The 13284-nt window shown below is 54.0% G+C and overlaps 1 protein-coding gene across 1 annotated transcript; it reads left to right on the top strand.

Moving 5' to 3' along the window:
• Nucleotides 1-1184: 1184 nt before the first annotated feature.
• Nucleotides 1185-11635, top strand: P2RY2 (purinergic receptor P2Y2). The gene is made up of 2 exons (XM_062639245.1): nt 1185-1286; nt 8624-11635. Exon 2 carries the CDS (start codon nt 8628-8630, stop codon nt 9702-9704), a length of 1077 nt encoding a protein of 358 aa, XP_062495229.1. The 5' UTR covers nt 1185-1286; nt 8624-8627; the 3' UTR covers nt 9705-11635.
• Nucleotides 11636-13284: the final 1649 nt, after the last annotated feature.

The raw sequence follows: 13284 nt of genomic DNA, 5'->3' as shown, positions 1-13284 counted from the left end.
TAGTGGAAAACAACTGGGCCACCTGCACATGGGGCTTGTTCTTCAGCCCCATAGAATGATAGAATCACAGAATGGTTTGAGTTGGAAAGGACCTTAAGATCATCCAGTTCCAACCCCAGAAACCCTCCAGCCCCTATCCCCAGACCCAAAGGTCTTTCAGCCCAGGTGACAGCACCACAGGGGTCATAAGGCTGAACCTGGCCAAAATTGTCCTCAAGGTCCCTTTACCATCTCGTGTCCCACATCCCTCTGCTCTGCTTCCCTTGGAAATGAACCCCTGTGATAAGGGATGGGCTGTGGGGCATTGCTTGAGGTGCATTGGTCCCTTCCCTGAGCTCCATGGGGCACAGCTTGGTGCCACCCATGGTGGGACAGTGCCCACATCAGGGTGGCTGTGGCAGGGCCCCAAGCTGGGCTCATCCACCTGGTTCAGAGGCATTTCTGCCCCTCCAGGGATGATCCTGGGAGCCCCTTGCCCCTGCGTGGCTGCTCCATGCTCCCGGTAAGGGCCTGTGGGCTCTGCCACAAGGGTGAGCTGCGGTACCAGCACCCTTGGGATGCAGGGAGGGGTCTCCATGGTGATTCTGGGTGGATGCAGCTCTCTGGGGTCCCTGGATGGGGGGCAGTTGGATGCAGCGGGGGGTGACTGACCTCAGTGCTGGGTGGGCAGGATCCAGGCCTGTTCCCAGTCCTCATCCCATCCATGGCACCATCTCCATAAGAGGCGCTCTTGCCCTGCTCCTACCCATATTCCCATCCTCGGAAAGGGCGCTCCTGTCCTGATCCCACCCCTGTTTCCACCCTTGGAGGCAGCCTTCTGCCCCAATCCTTCCCATGGACGGGAGCCTCCCGTCCTAGCCCTCACCCCGGTCTCATCCATGGTCCCATTCCCGGGGCGGGGTGGGGAGACAAGGGGAGAGCGGTAGGGCTCGCGTCCTGATCCTGGCCTCATTCCCAGCCCTGATCCCATCCACGGCCGCGTCCCCGAAGCGGGATTCCTGTCCCAGTCCCATCCCTGCAGGGCCGGGATGGGGCGGACCCAGCCCCGTTCCCAACCCCGCTCAGGGCGGTGCTGTCCGGGTCCTGCCCCCGTTCCCAGCCCCGGGGCGGGCGGTGCCGCCCCACGCCCGGCCCCAGTCCCTCTGCCCGGCTCACACGCGGTGGCCTCGGCCCCCGGGGGCGGCAGCAGCGGGACCCGTGGGACCGAGCCCCGGGCCATGGCGCTGCCTCCGCCGCCAGCCTGAGCGGAGCCATCGGCACGGACCGGCGGGGCCGGGAGCCGCGAGGTGAGCGGGGGGGAACCGGGGGGTTTGGGGGTGCGGGGCAGGAGCTGACCCTGGGACGGGACCCGGGGTGCGGGTGTGGGAGCGCATCCCTGTGCGCACGGATGGGGGGGGGGGACACACCAAAACTGCCCCCAAAGTGCCCCAAAACCGGGGTGTTTGGAGCAGCATCGGGCAGCGAGCCCCCCGCCTGGGCTGCAGCTGACTTGGAGCACCCAAGGAAGTGTCCCGGGCTCCTCTTTTTCCTGGTGCATTAATCCCCAAGAATCTCTTTTGCCGCTCGGTTTCTCCCTTCCCAGGGGAATTCGCTGGCTGGGGGTCAGGGGGTTCCTGTACACACCCTGGAGCTGGCTCCCTGCTTTACTCCTGCTTGTGTTTCTCCACCTCTTTGCATGCTGGGGTCCCTGTGTAACCTATTCAGTGCTTTAACTCTCACCGGGATCAGTGAGACGCTGGCTTCAAACCCTTTGACTCCTTTTAATAGCTCCTAACCCCAAACCCACCTTCTTCCCCATAGCTGCGTGCTGGGTGGCATCACCCAGGAGCAGCTTTAAGGGCAAAACATCTCCTTTCTCTTTCTGCTCCACTTCTTCTTATCAGCTTATTGCAAAACCCCTTTGGCAACCCGCTGCCTTCCTGTGCACGAGGCAGGGAGCAGCCAACCCCGCTCCTGGGGGACGGTGCCCCTGGCACAAGGCTTGTTGCTACCAAAATTAGGGCCTTTTGTTAGTGCCCCGAGCTCCTCTTCCTCATTTATACCCCAGCAAAGGGAGCGTCGGCCTTCAGCTGGTGGGATGCAGAGCACCAATGCAAAGGGGGAGGCCCTAAATAGACTTCTGGGTGCCGGAGTTTGGCTGTACCTTGGGACTTTGTGTGTTATAAACCCCCCAAAAGGATCTTTAACTGTCCTGGCACCGAGTGCCTTTCCCCTGTCTCTGCCCAGTGTGATTTTTATCTCTGGTTATTGACATAAAGCCAAAGCCATGAATAGTTTGCTGGCAGCGGAGCGTGCTGCAGCCATGCCATCCCTTCCTAATGCACTGTCCCCTGTTAAAGCCTTAACAGCAACTGGTCCATGAAGCAAAGACCCTTTTGCTCCCATGGGGTGCTCCTTATGGAGGATTATCCCCGCACATCATCCCCCAAAGCGCATCCTTCATGGGGTTTTATGGGGTTTGGTGCTGCTTCGGCTTCCCAGTAACTGCTGGTGCAGTGGTGGAGCCCGATAATTGCATTATCCCCAGTCTCGGATGGTGGTTATCATCTCCCTGATGGGTTTGGTTTTGCTGGGCGGATGGTGGTGTTGGTGGGTGACTCCCTTGGTCCAGGCAGGAGGCTGATAGGTCTCTGTGGAAATGTTAATTCTTCCAGATATGGGGTTTATAGGGTAAAATAGTTACCAAAAGTGGGTGATCGACCAGAAACTGGTCCCATGTTGTTCTTTCAGTCTGACCATTGCTTCCTCTGGTGAGCACCAGAAAGTCATGGAGGGTGAAACCAGAGTCCAATTCTTGATATCAAAAGCAGCACAGGGCCCCTTTCTATCTCTGGGAAGCCTAAAGGATGTGAGCAATTCCCCCTGCAATAAATGAAATCAAAGTTTAGGGCATCAAATAGGATCTGTCCCCAAGCCCATGGGATGCTGAAGGCGATGCAGGGGAAAGCACACAGGGAACATCACCTTTGCCGTAGCAAGAAGGGAAATGTTAATGAAGGGATTAAATATTGGCCAGGGTGTTATTTACTTCCAGTAGGATTCATCCCCAGAGACTGGACGTGCTGGGAATCAAGTCAGGTTCAACCCAATGAAGGCAGCTTTAGTTACGTGTGAGCACCGATGGCTTTAATGCTCTTCTCTCGTTGGCTTTAAAGCCACAGTTTTGGTTAATCTGGATCGACTCCCATGGTGTGGATAAAGGCAGGAGGTTTTGGTACCAGTTGGGAAGCAAAGGGTCAAAGCGGGGTTGAATCAGGGAGGAATTCAGGGAGTTTCTTGGGGGAAAACCAGAAATTCCAAGGAAAAAGCCATTTGGCTCTAAGTGAAACGTTTCGTTTGACCTCCAAACAGTCACAGAGCTCTCTCTAAGTTGTTCTCTCTCTTCTCCAGACTCCATGTCCCTCTTTGAGCCTGGATCAAGCCCCTGAAAACCCTTTAAGAAACGGAAAATCTCCCATAAAAATGCCTTTAATGGGGAAAAACTCAGCTCTGCTGCTTCTCAGCCTGGGGGCAGGAGGAGAAACTGAGGCACGGGGCTGCTTTATGGAGCTGCTCCGTTTCTGCACCTCCAAGGTGCTTTTGTGGGGAAAAAAAGGAAAACACAGATTATTTACAAGCTTATTTTGGGAGGAATGAGGGTTTCTGGTTATTTTGGGGATGGGGAAGAGGTCAGACCCATAGGGGATGAAATAGGGATATTGTGTGTGATCCTAGGTGGGGAAATGGGTGAAGCCCCTTACACTGCTTAAAACTTGCTTTTTGGGTATCTTGGAAATGCATAACGGATGTATTCTGCCTTGGGATCATTGAAGGCTGATGGGGATGGTGGGACCAGGACACTGGGCATGTCCTCAGCCCACGCTGGTGGCCAGAGCCAGCCTGGAGGACAAAGACACTGAAGGTCGAGGTGGCAGAAAGGAGCCAAATGAAAAGGGCAGCTGAAACCCAAGCTCTTTGGCCAGGCTCAAATGTCAGCCTGCTCCCATCTCACGTCTCCCAAGCAGACGGGCTCAGCAGCATCCCAACGCGCCGCCTGTTTGCTTTGGGTTGTGGAGGGTTTCAACCACAATCCCAAAGGAGAGGAAAATGATGCCAGGGGTTTGCTTCCCAGCGCCTCCGGTAGTTCCTGATCCGGAGGGAGGATTTGGATGAGTCTATGGAAAGCCTATAAATTAGGGCCGGGAGAACACCCACACTCCCACTGTGTCTGTTGTGAAGGAGCCGATGAGGAAGATGCAGGCACTGGATGGTGGTTTTGACCTCCAGGGTGCAATGATGGGAGCTGTGATTGCAGGTGGAGCATGGGTTTGATTTCTGACAGGACAAAGGGCTGAGTCTGTGAGGTCCTACGGGTGAATTCATCCATCCCTCTGGTGTCCTCAGCATCAGAAGGACATGGAGCTGTTGGAGCGAGTCCAGAGGAGGCCACGAGGATGCTCAGGGGCTGGAGCAGCTCCTGTATGGAGCCAGGCTGAGAACATTGGGGCTGTTGAGCCTGGAGAAGAGAAGCTGTGTGGAGACCTCAGAGCAGCTTCCAGTGTGTGGAGGGGGCTACAAGGATGCTGGGGAGGGACTCTTCATCAGGGACTGCAGTGATAGGACAAGGGGTGATGGGTTCAAACTGAAACAGGGGAAGTTCAGGTTGGAGATAAGGCAGAAGCTCTTCCCTGTGAGGGTGCTGAGGCGCTGGCACAGGGTGCCCAGAGAAGCTGTGGCTGCCCCATCCCTGGCAGTGTTCAAGGCCAGGTTGGACACAGGGGCTTGGAGCAAGCTGCTCTAGTGGAAGGGGTCCCTGCCTGTGGCAGGGGTTGGAGCTGGATGAGCTTTAAGGTCCCTTCAGCACAAACCAGGCTGGGATTCTATGATTCTATTATTCTAACCCCCATTAATTATTGGGGAAGGTCAATTAAATCTCATCAGACACCCCCCCCCCCCAAAGAAAAAGCGTATTCATGGCAGTTGTGATATGGTTGCACTTTGCTTTCATGACTTCGTTAGCAGGCTCCCGAGCAGAAACCACCACGGATCAATGCTGACCACGGGGATGGCACCAGGAACGTTGAGAAGTAGGGCAGAAACCAGCATTAAAGCCCTTTACTTGGAGATTCAGTGTCCAACACATGATCCCCCTGTGCTGGCCATAGGTGCTACCCATCCCTCAGCTGCCCGTGACCTTCTCTGATGACAGCCCCCTCCTTCTTCGTATTGACTCATCTAAATATTCCCAGGAGCTGTTTAGGGATGCTGGCATCACATGCACATGCCTGTGGGTATATATATTTGAGGCCATGTGGCTGCTGTGATTACAGCACTGACCTGCTAGTCTCCTCTCATTGCAGGGCTCCTCTCCCATGCTGCCTTCATCCACTACAGCTGATGGTACCTGTTTTCTGGGGAAAAACCCCCATGTCCTATGGGATAAACAGGCTCAAGGCCATGCTGGAGAGAGATAGTGCAGCTGATGCAGTCAGGTTCATCCAGACCCAGCACATGGTCCAGCATGGAGGAAGCTGGGCAGGGCAATGTCCAGGTTATCTGGTGCAGCAGATGCAGGTGGTCCTCACCGAAGCATCGTGGCTGGTTGGCTTTTGATAGTCACAGAGGGATTTCTCTGCTCGGATCACTCTTGCTCCCTCCCTCCCCTCGTTGATGCTCATGCATCGCTGTAAGAGCTGCGTTTGTGCCACCCAGCCCGTAGGCAGAGGCGAGGGCAGCTGCCAGCTCTTGTGCCTTCACGTGCCTTGGCCGTGTCCTCTGCAGCTCACTCATTGCAGATGCAGCAGTGACGGGCGAAGGGGGTGGATTGCAGCCACCCCGACAGACACAGCAGGTTTTGTCCAGGGATTCCAGGCAAAAATAGGGGAAAAAAAGCTAAAAAGAAAGAAAGGCTTTGGCATTTCCAGGAGGAAAAGGAGGGAGAGCACAACAAGGACAAGGCTGCTTTGTGAGGGGGGGTTGTCACTGTAATCACCCCGTTTGCTCTGCAATTAGCCCTGTTTGCTCCTTGTCCTGCAGATGGAGAGGTGCATCTTGGCACATCGGTGGTCACAGCATGGCCTGGTCTACCCTGAACGCTGGAACGATGTTCCCCATCCCTTATGGATGGGTTTCAAATGCCTTGTTGGGGTTTCTAGCTGGGGCTGCTGGTGGGCTGGACGATGGCGTGATCTTGCCCCCGTTGGTGCTTCGGAGCTGGGTGATGGGTTGTCTGCAGAGGATAGGGGGAATGCAAATGCAAAGGCGTGGATAAGCCACATGCAAGGCTGAAGACTGGAGCTCCGTAACTTCCCTGCACCCTTTAGGGCATCTTGTGTGGCTTCTCTTGGTCACTGTGGCCTGCATGACCTGTTTCATCATCTGCCAAGTCTGTGGCAACCTCTGTCTCGTTGGCCACAGGTCTGCAAAGCTCCAAGGGAAGGAGGAAACTGAGGAGGAAAGCAGCTGGAAAGGGTTTCCTGCCCCAGCACCATCAACCCCCTCCATCAACAGGGACAACCCCATTGCTGAGGAATTGATGGAAGCGGGATGAAGGGTGACGGAACCAAAGCTGACCTGGGTGCAGGAAAAGCAAAACCCTGGGCCAGGACAGAGCAAGATCAGCTCCTGGCTCCTCACGTTCACCCCAGAGAGGTTCCTAAAGATGTATTTGGGCTTTGCAGATGCTGCGGATTAGTCAGGGCCTGAGCGTGCGTGTGGTTTCTACCCACGTCCTGGGGAAGCCAGCGCTGCCTGTGGTCTGCTCCAAGGGGAAGAGCAGCCAAATGGGGGAAGCATCATCAGGGATCGTGTCCATGACACATCTGGATAGGTTTTCTGGTCCAGTCCTTGGGGCAAGGGCTGGAGTTATCCCGAAGTGATGGGCTGGAGGCATCGCTCCACCCCTTCTCCATCAGCTATGAGTTGTTCAAGGTGCTTTTTAATGCCATAGTGCTTCTGTTTGACGAGAGATCATCCCGGTTGGCAGCTCCTAGGAAACCCTCACTGCCTTCTTCCCTGCAGGATCTGAATTGGAGGTAGCTTCGGGATAGCTCTGGGTCAAAATGCTGCTTGTTAGCAGGAAAGGGCATGCCCATGGCATCCCTCAGCATCGGGGCACCAGGTTAGAGCTGCACTATGTAGCTGAGAAGGCTGATACTGCTCTTTTCCACCTAAAATCGTGGTGGGATTTGAGTCAGGGCACGTCCCCCACGCTCATCCCTTTAGTCAAACCTTTTCTCCTGCAGTAGGTCCCGCTCTCCAAGCTCATGCACTGGATTCATCCCTGTAACCGCATTCCCATGGGCTCCCTGGGACAGGGAACAGCAGTGACATCAAACCGGCTCCTTTGACAGCAAGGGAGGCAAATGCCCTTTAATTTGATTCCTGGCTGATGGGTTTGCTGAGCTCAGATCATGTGTCATGGGCTGTCCCCAGTGCACAAAAGGGCCCTTGTCCCTGCTGGCAGACACTGCCGGGCTCTGTGTGTCTGCTGAGACTCTTTTTGAGTCCATTTTGCTTGTCTCAATTGGCATTTCCATGCAGAAGCTTTGCACAAGCATGGACAGGCTTACCGGTGGTGGGGATGCTGTAGAGCACGTCTCAAGGCCAGGAAGCAGAACTAGCGAGGTGGCCACCATCAGCCCAGCAGTAAAAACCCCATCATCATCATCATCATCATCATCATTGACAGCCAAGCCAGGCAGAGCCCATGTGGTGGAGAGCACACTTCCTTTGGTACAGCCAGGCTGAGAACCCTGGGGCTGTTGAGCCTGGAGAAGAGAAGCTGCGTGGAGACCTCAGAGCAGCTTCCAGTGTGTGAAGGGGGCTGCAAGGATGCTGGAGAGTGGTAAATGCTCCATCCCTGGCAGTGTTCAAGGCCGGAGCCTTGGGTGCCATGGTCTAGTGTGAGGCATCCCTGCCCATGGCAGGGGATTGGAACTGATCTTAAGGTCCTTTCCAACCCAAACCATTCTGTGACTCTATGATTCACCTGTGCTCCAGATGCAAAATGAGGATAAATAAGACTCCCTTTATCTGCTCAACCATAAGTCCTCCATGCAAGGGACTACCTCGGTTGTGTCAACATCCAGGGCAATGAGGCCATGGTGTTCATGGGCATGTGGTATGCTGGCAGGAGGCACTGTCACCTGCACTGAGATGGCACTGTCTGCCAGACATGCTTGCAGGTAGCTTGTGGATGGACACAGCCAAGTGTTGATGGCCACCTTTACAGGAGAAGAAGGGAAGGGTATAGTAATAGTATATAGTAATAAGGGCAGCATGGACCACTCAATGTACTGCAGTATGGTGGTGCTGGGGTTTTCTAATGTAACCCACCTCCTCTATGGGCTCTTTACCTCCATGTCCTCACCTCCTTACCTCCAGGTTTAGACTGGATATTAGGAACAATTCCTGCCCCAAAGGGTGCTCAGGCATTGGAACAGGCTGCCCAGGGCAGGGCTGCAGTCACCGGCCCTGCAAGGGTTCACACCCCATGGAGACGAGGCCTCAGTGCCATGGGGCAGTGGTGGCCTTGGCAGGGCTGGGAATGGTTGGACTGGATGAGCTTAAAGGGCTTTTCCAACCTGGCTGATTCTGTGATTCCATGATTCTATGTCCTTACAGCCTCTTTGTTCCCCCGCAGGGCAATGGCGGACCTAACAACTGCTTCAGCCTGGACCAGTCTCATCAACGGCTCCTTGGACCCAAGTGTTGCAGATGACAACGTCTACAAGTGCATATTTGATGAGGACTTCAAGTACGTCCTGCTGCCCGTCTCCTATGGCATCGTGTGCGTGGTGGGGCTCTTTCTCAACCTGCTGTCCCTCTACCTCTTCATCTTCAGGATCAAGACCTGGAACGCCTCCACCACATACATGTTTAACCTGGCCATATCTGACACACTCTATGTGGTCTCCTTGCCCCTTTTGGTGTACTATTATGCCATGGGAGACAACTGGCCCTTCAGCGTGGGCTTGTGTAAGATAGTCCGCTTCTTGTTTTACACCAACCTCTACTGCAGCATCCTCTTCCTCCTCTGCATCAGCATCCATCGCTTCCTGGGCATCTGCTTCCCACTGAAGTCGCTGCAGTGGGGCCACGTCCGCTACGCCCGGAGGGTGTCAGTCATCGTGTGGGTCGTGACTGTCGTGTGCCAGTCACCCGTGCTCTTCTTCGTCACCACCAGCGTGAAGCGTGACACCGTCACGTGCCACGACACGTCCAGCAAAGACCTCTTTGGCCAGTTTGTCATTTACAGTTCGGTGATGCTGGTGCTGCTCTTCTGCATCCCTTTCCTCATCATCATCATCTGCTACTGCCTCATGGCGCGGAGGCTGCTGCAGCCCACACGGGGGATGTCCCGTTTATCCCGATCCAAGAAGAAGTCGGTCAAGATGATAGTTATTGTCTTGATGGTCTTCATCGTTTGTTTTCTTCCTTTCCACGTCACTCGTACCTTGTACTACTCCTTCCGGAGCTGGGACTTGAGCTGTCAGACCCTCAATGCCATCAATTTAGCCTATAAGTTGACTCGTCCCCTCGCTAGCACCAATAGCTGCTTGGACCCTATATTGTACTTCTTAGCAGGACAACGATTCATGAAGTTCGCCGGCAGCAAGATGCCAGGGAAGCCTCCGCACGAGATGGCATTGGGCATCGTGCCCAACAGTCACCTGGAAAACAGCAATGACACGGACACGTTGTCCAAGGATGTGAAATCCTAGCTCTGCTCCAGCAGAACCAGCACCATCTCCACGGCAGAAGGGTTCATCCCAGGTGAAGGGAAGTTCAGGGCCCAAGGCTTTTGATGCTTGTGGTGCCTTGGCTTTGACACACTTCAGCATGGTCTGTGTTTAAACACGCTCCTCTGCTTGTTGCTCTTCCAAATGTATTCTTTCAGGAAGATGCTGCTGTGGTCGCACACACAAACCCCATATCACCCTCTTCCTCCAAGCCTGCCTTTGTGGCCAACACTGAATAGCATCTCCCCACTGGTGAGGCTGGGTGACCTCTCTCACGGTGGCCGAATCTGCTCCAAGATAATCACTTCCTGAATGCTTTAGGTCATTTTCTAAAGCAGAAAAGCTGTGTGCAAAAGGTCCCCCCGAAGAAACCCATCTGCCTTTCTCCAGGGTCCCTGGCACGGAGGCAGCAGGGAGTCTGTGCCTTGGCAAAGGAGCAAAGGCTTTCGGTTGATGAAAGGACTCAGCTGAGGTTCTGCTAAACAGGTCCATGAAAAAGTCGAGTGCAAATGCAATGGGAACGGGTCTCTCACAGCTTCGTGCCCCTGGAAAGATGCTTTCTCAGCTTCAAGCTTTGGTATCTGCTGGCAGAGCAGGGAGGGCACTCCTAGTTCCTGGCCAAGGGCTGGCTTCCCATTGCAAAGGGTGCTGCTGGACCTTCCATCCCACTGGAGCTTACTGGTAGCATCAAGCAGGTCCCTTGTAGGTTTACCAGTGGGGTCAACATCTTCCCAAAGACCCATTAGTGCTTCCCAACAACAACATCCACCCTTGAAAAGCTTTTAGGGGCCCACAGCTTCCTTTTAGCTGCTGACTTTAATAATCATCTCCAGCTCATAAAGAGTAGGGTGAGCTCTTCATGCCTTGTTTTTAACCCCCTTACTACTGACTCATGTTTCCAGCAAAGAAACAAAGACCGATGGTCACCCCCTTGGCTGATGCTGACATATCCTTATTGCTGGAGGTGACAGCCCTCTGTGACCTTTAGCAGCTTGGTGGGACCCAAAATGCTGCCCAGATGCCGCTGTCTGTCCTCCCCATAATCCCAGTGCTCCGCTGGAGCCAGTCAGCATATCCCTTACTGACAGTGTTGACCTTCCCTGGGTTTAGGAGCCATGCCACTAAGCATGGTGCTAAGCTTAAGCCCAGTCCTGTCTGGATTTGACCTTGCTTCCCCCATCATCAAAGTAAAAGGGAGAAAATACCCGTAAAACACTTCAGCAGAAGGTCCAATTGGTCTTTCTCTATAATTATCATCGAATCATAGGATAGTTAGGGTTGGAAAGGACCTTGAGATCATGCAGTTCCAGCCCCCTGCCCAGCTCCATGGGTTCCTTGCCCAGCCTTGCCACGAGGATGCTGATTCCTCACCCCAGAACTGGAAACTGCTTGTTCTGCTTCTTGTAAGAGCAGCCCTGGGTCTATTTTAGGCTCAGGCAAACCTTTGATCCTGGGTTAGACCAATTCCTCAGACCTCTTCTTAAGCCGCTGCCATCTTGTGAAGTGGTTTGGTGAAGATAAAGAGACACCGCAACGCGACTGGAGTTCAAACCAGGGTGATTGGGACCATTGAGGGTTAACGGGGAGGTTCCTGTGGTCCCGGCTTGCTGGAGACGTGGTCCTATGGAGGGCTCCCGTCCCAACCAACACTGTCCCAACCACAGGAGGCAAAGGAAGGGATTATCTCAGCTCTGGGCACATCAGCAAAGTAAAATGGGACATTTGTGGTGTGATTCATCCCGTCTTCGAGAGGATGGGGTTGCGTTAAGATAGGGCTTGCACTGTGGAAGCACCTTTTATTCCCTGTGCCTGTGAAGGGATCTTTATGGGAAGGATCACGGCAAAGTCACGGAGGTGAGAGATAATAGGGAGAAATGAATGCAACTGAAGCTCTGAGCTGGTACAAACTACTCCAGGCCTCCACATGCCAAAAAGCAGCATGAACACCAAGTTGCGTGCTCTGAATAACTCAACGAGCACGGAGTTCACTGCAGGCCCATCAAGGGGATCCCTGTGTGATCCCGATCCTGCACAAGCTGGTGGCACTGTTCAGATGCAGAGTGGTTGGAGAGGTACCAACTGGAAATGTACATATATTGTTTGTTTGTCTGTAAAAGCACTAACTTATACTAAAGAGAAAGGTGGGGTTCGGGACACTGACTGTACATTTTTATTTTTGTAACATGCAAACACCTCAGATTTCTTGTAGGAAATAAATTTATTTCTACTATGAGAACTCCTCAGGCAGCCCCATTGAGATGTGACGAAAAGGGGATGCTGCGGGTGGACACTGGGTTGTGGAATGGCATAGATGGGTTTCAAGCTCCGGATGCAGCTGTCCACAGCTCAAACTGCTTCCCTGTCATCCTGAAGCTGATTTCTGCAGCCAGTTTACACCTGATCACATAGAGTCACGGAGTCGTTTGTGTTGGAAGTGACCTTAAAGCCCATCCAGCTCCAACCTCTGCCACGGGCAGGGACCCCTTCCACTGGAGCAGCTTGCTCCAAGCCCCTGTGTCCAACCTGGCCTTGAACACTGCCAGGGATGGAGCATTCACAACCTCCCTGGGCAACCCATTCCAGCACCTCAGCATCCTCACAGTAAAGAACTTCTTCCTTATGTCCAACCTGAACTTCCCCTGTTTCAGTTTGAACCCATCACCCCTTGTCCTGTCACTGCAGTCCCTAATGAAGAGCCCCTCTCCAGCATCCTTGTAGCCCCCTTCACACACTGGAAGCTGCTCTGAGGTCTCCATGCAGCTTCTCTTCTCCAGGCTCAACAGCCCCAATGTTCTCAGCCTGGCTCCATACAGGAGCTGCTCCAGCCCCTGAGCATCCTCATGAGCTACCCTGGCCTCACTCCAACAGCTCCATGTCCTTCTTATGTTGGGAACACCAGAACTGCACGTTCCCAGCCATACCTTTAAGATGCAGACACAGTCACTGCCCATCGCCCTGTGGTGTGTGACAGAAGCGCTTCACGGTCCCTGCACCACTGATGAAAGCTCCTCTTTGCTTTCCCTATTAAAGCACTTTCTAGCCATTATGGTTGCCAACAGCTGAAGCCAAAGGAATAGCTGCAAGCCCCCACATTCCTGAATTAGACATCCTAAATGACACTGCCTGAAAACCCCTCTTGATGTTCAGCCCAGGTTTTGGAGCCCCTCCCCGGGGTGAGCACCATGAGGACGCAGGACTCGCATGTGAGTAGCGTTAGCTCGTGGGTGACATCCAACTTTTTCCTTTGCAATGACTCCTCCGTGGCAGCGCTGACTTGTGTGAGTCACTCGAGCCCAAGAATGATGAGGAAGCAAGAGCAATACCCATTGACGGGGGATGCAGGGCTTGGGCACTTACTGCGGGGGAACAAACAAACAGGCAAGAAAAACCCCAAACCCTCTTACTCTAAATATCTCTTGGCACTGGGAGCAGGAAGAGACAATTCTGAGATTGATGGTTTCCTGCCAAGCAAACGGATCTGCCACGTGGGCTGGAGGGAGGCACGCTGGTGCTAGAGCTTCCCAGCATCCAAGTCCAGGCTTTGCCTTCCAGACCGTGCCTT

The sequence above is a fragment of the Pezoporus occidentalis genome, unplaced genomic scaffold, assembly GCF_034315485.1.
Source record: "Pezoporus occidentalis ecotype Australia unplaced genomic scaffold, CSIRO_AGI_Poc_V1 ctg6, whole genome shotgun sequence".
NCBI lineage: Eukaryota > Metazoa > Chordata > Aves > Psittaciformes > Psittacidae > Pezoporus > Pezoporus occidentalis.
Note: the sequence above shows the minus strand (reverse complement) of the source record. Positions and strands in the feature narration are given on the sequence as shown.

Coding starts and splice junctions, on each gene's coding strand:
- P2RY2 (XM_062639245.1), top strand. CDS start 8,628: ATGGCGGACCTAACAACTGCTTCAGCCTGGACCAGTCTCATCAACGGC.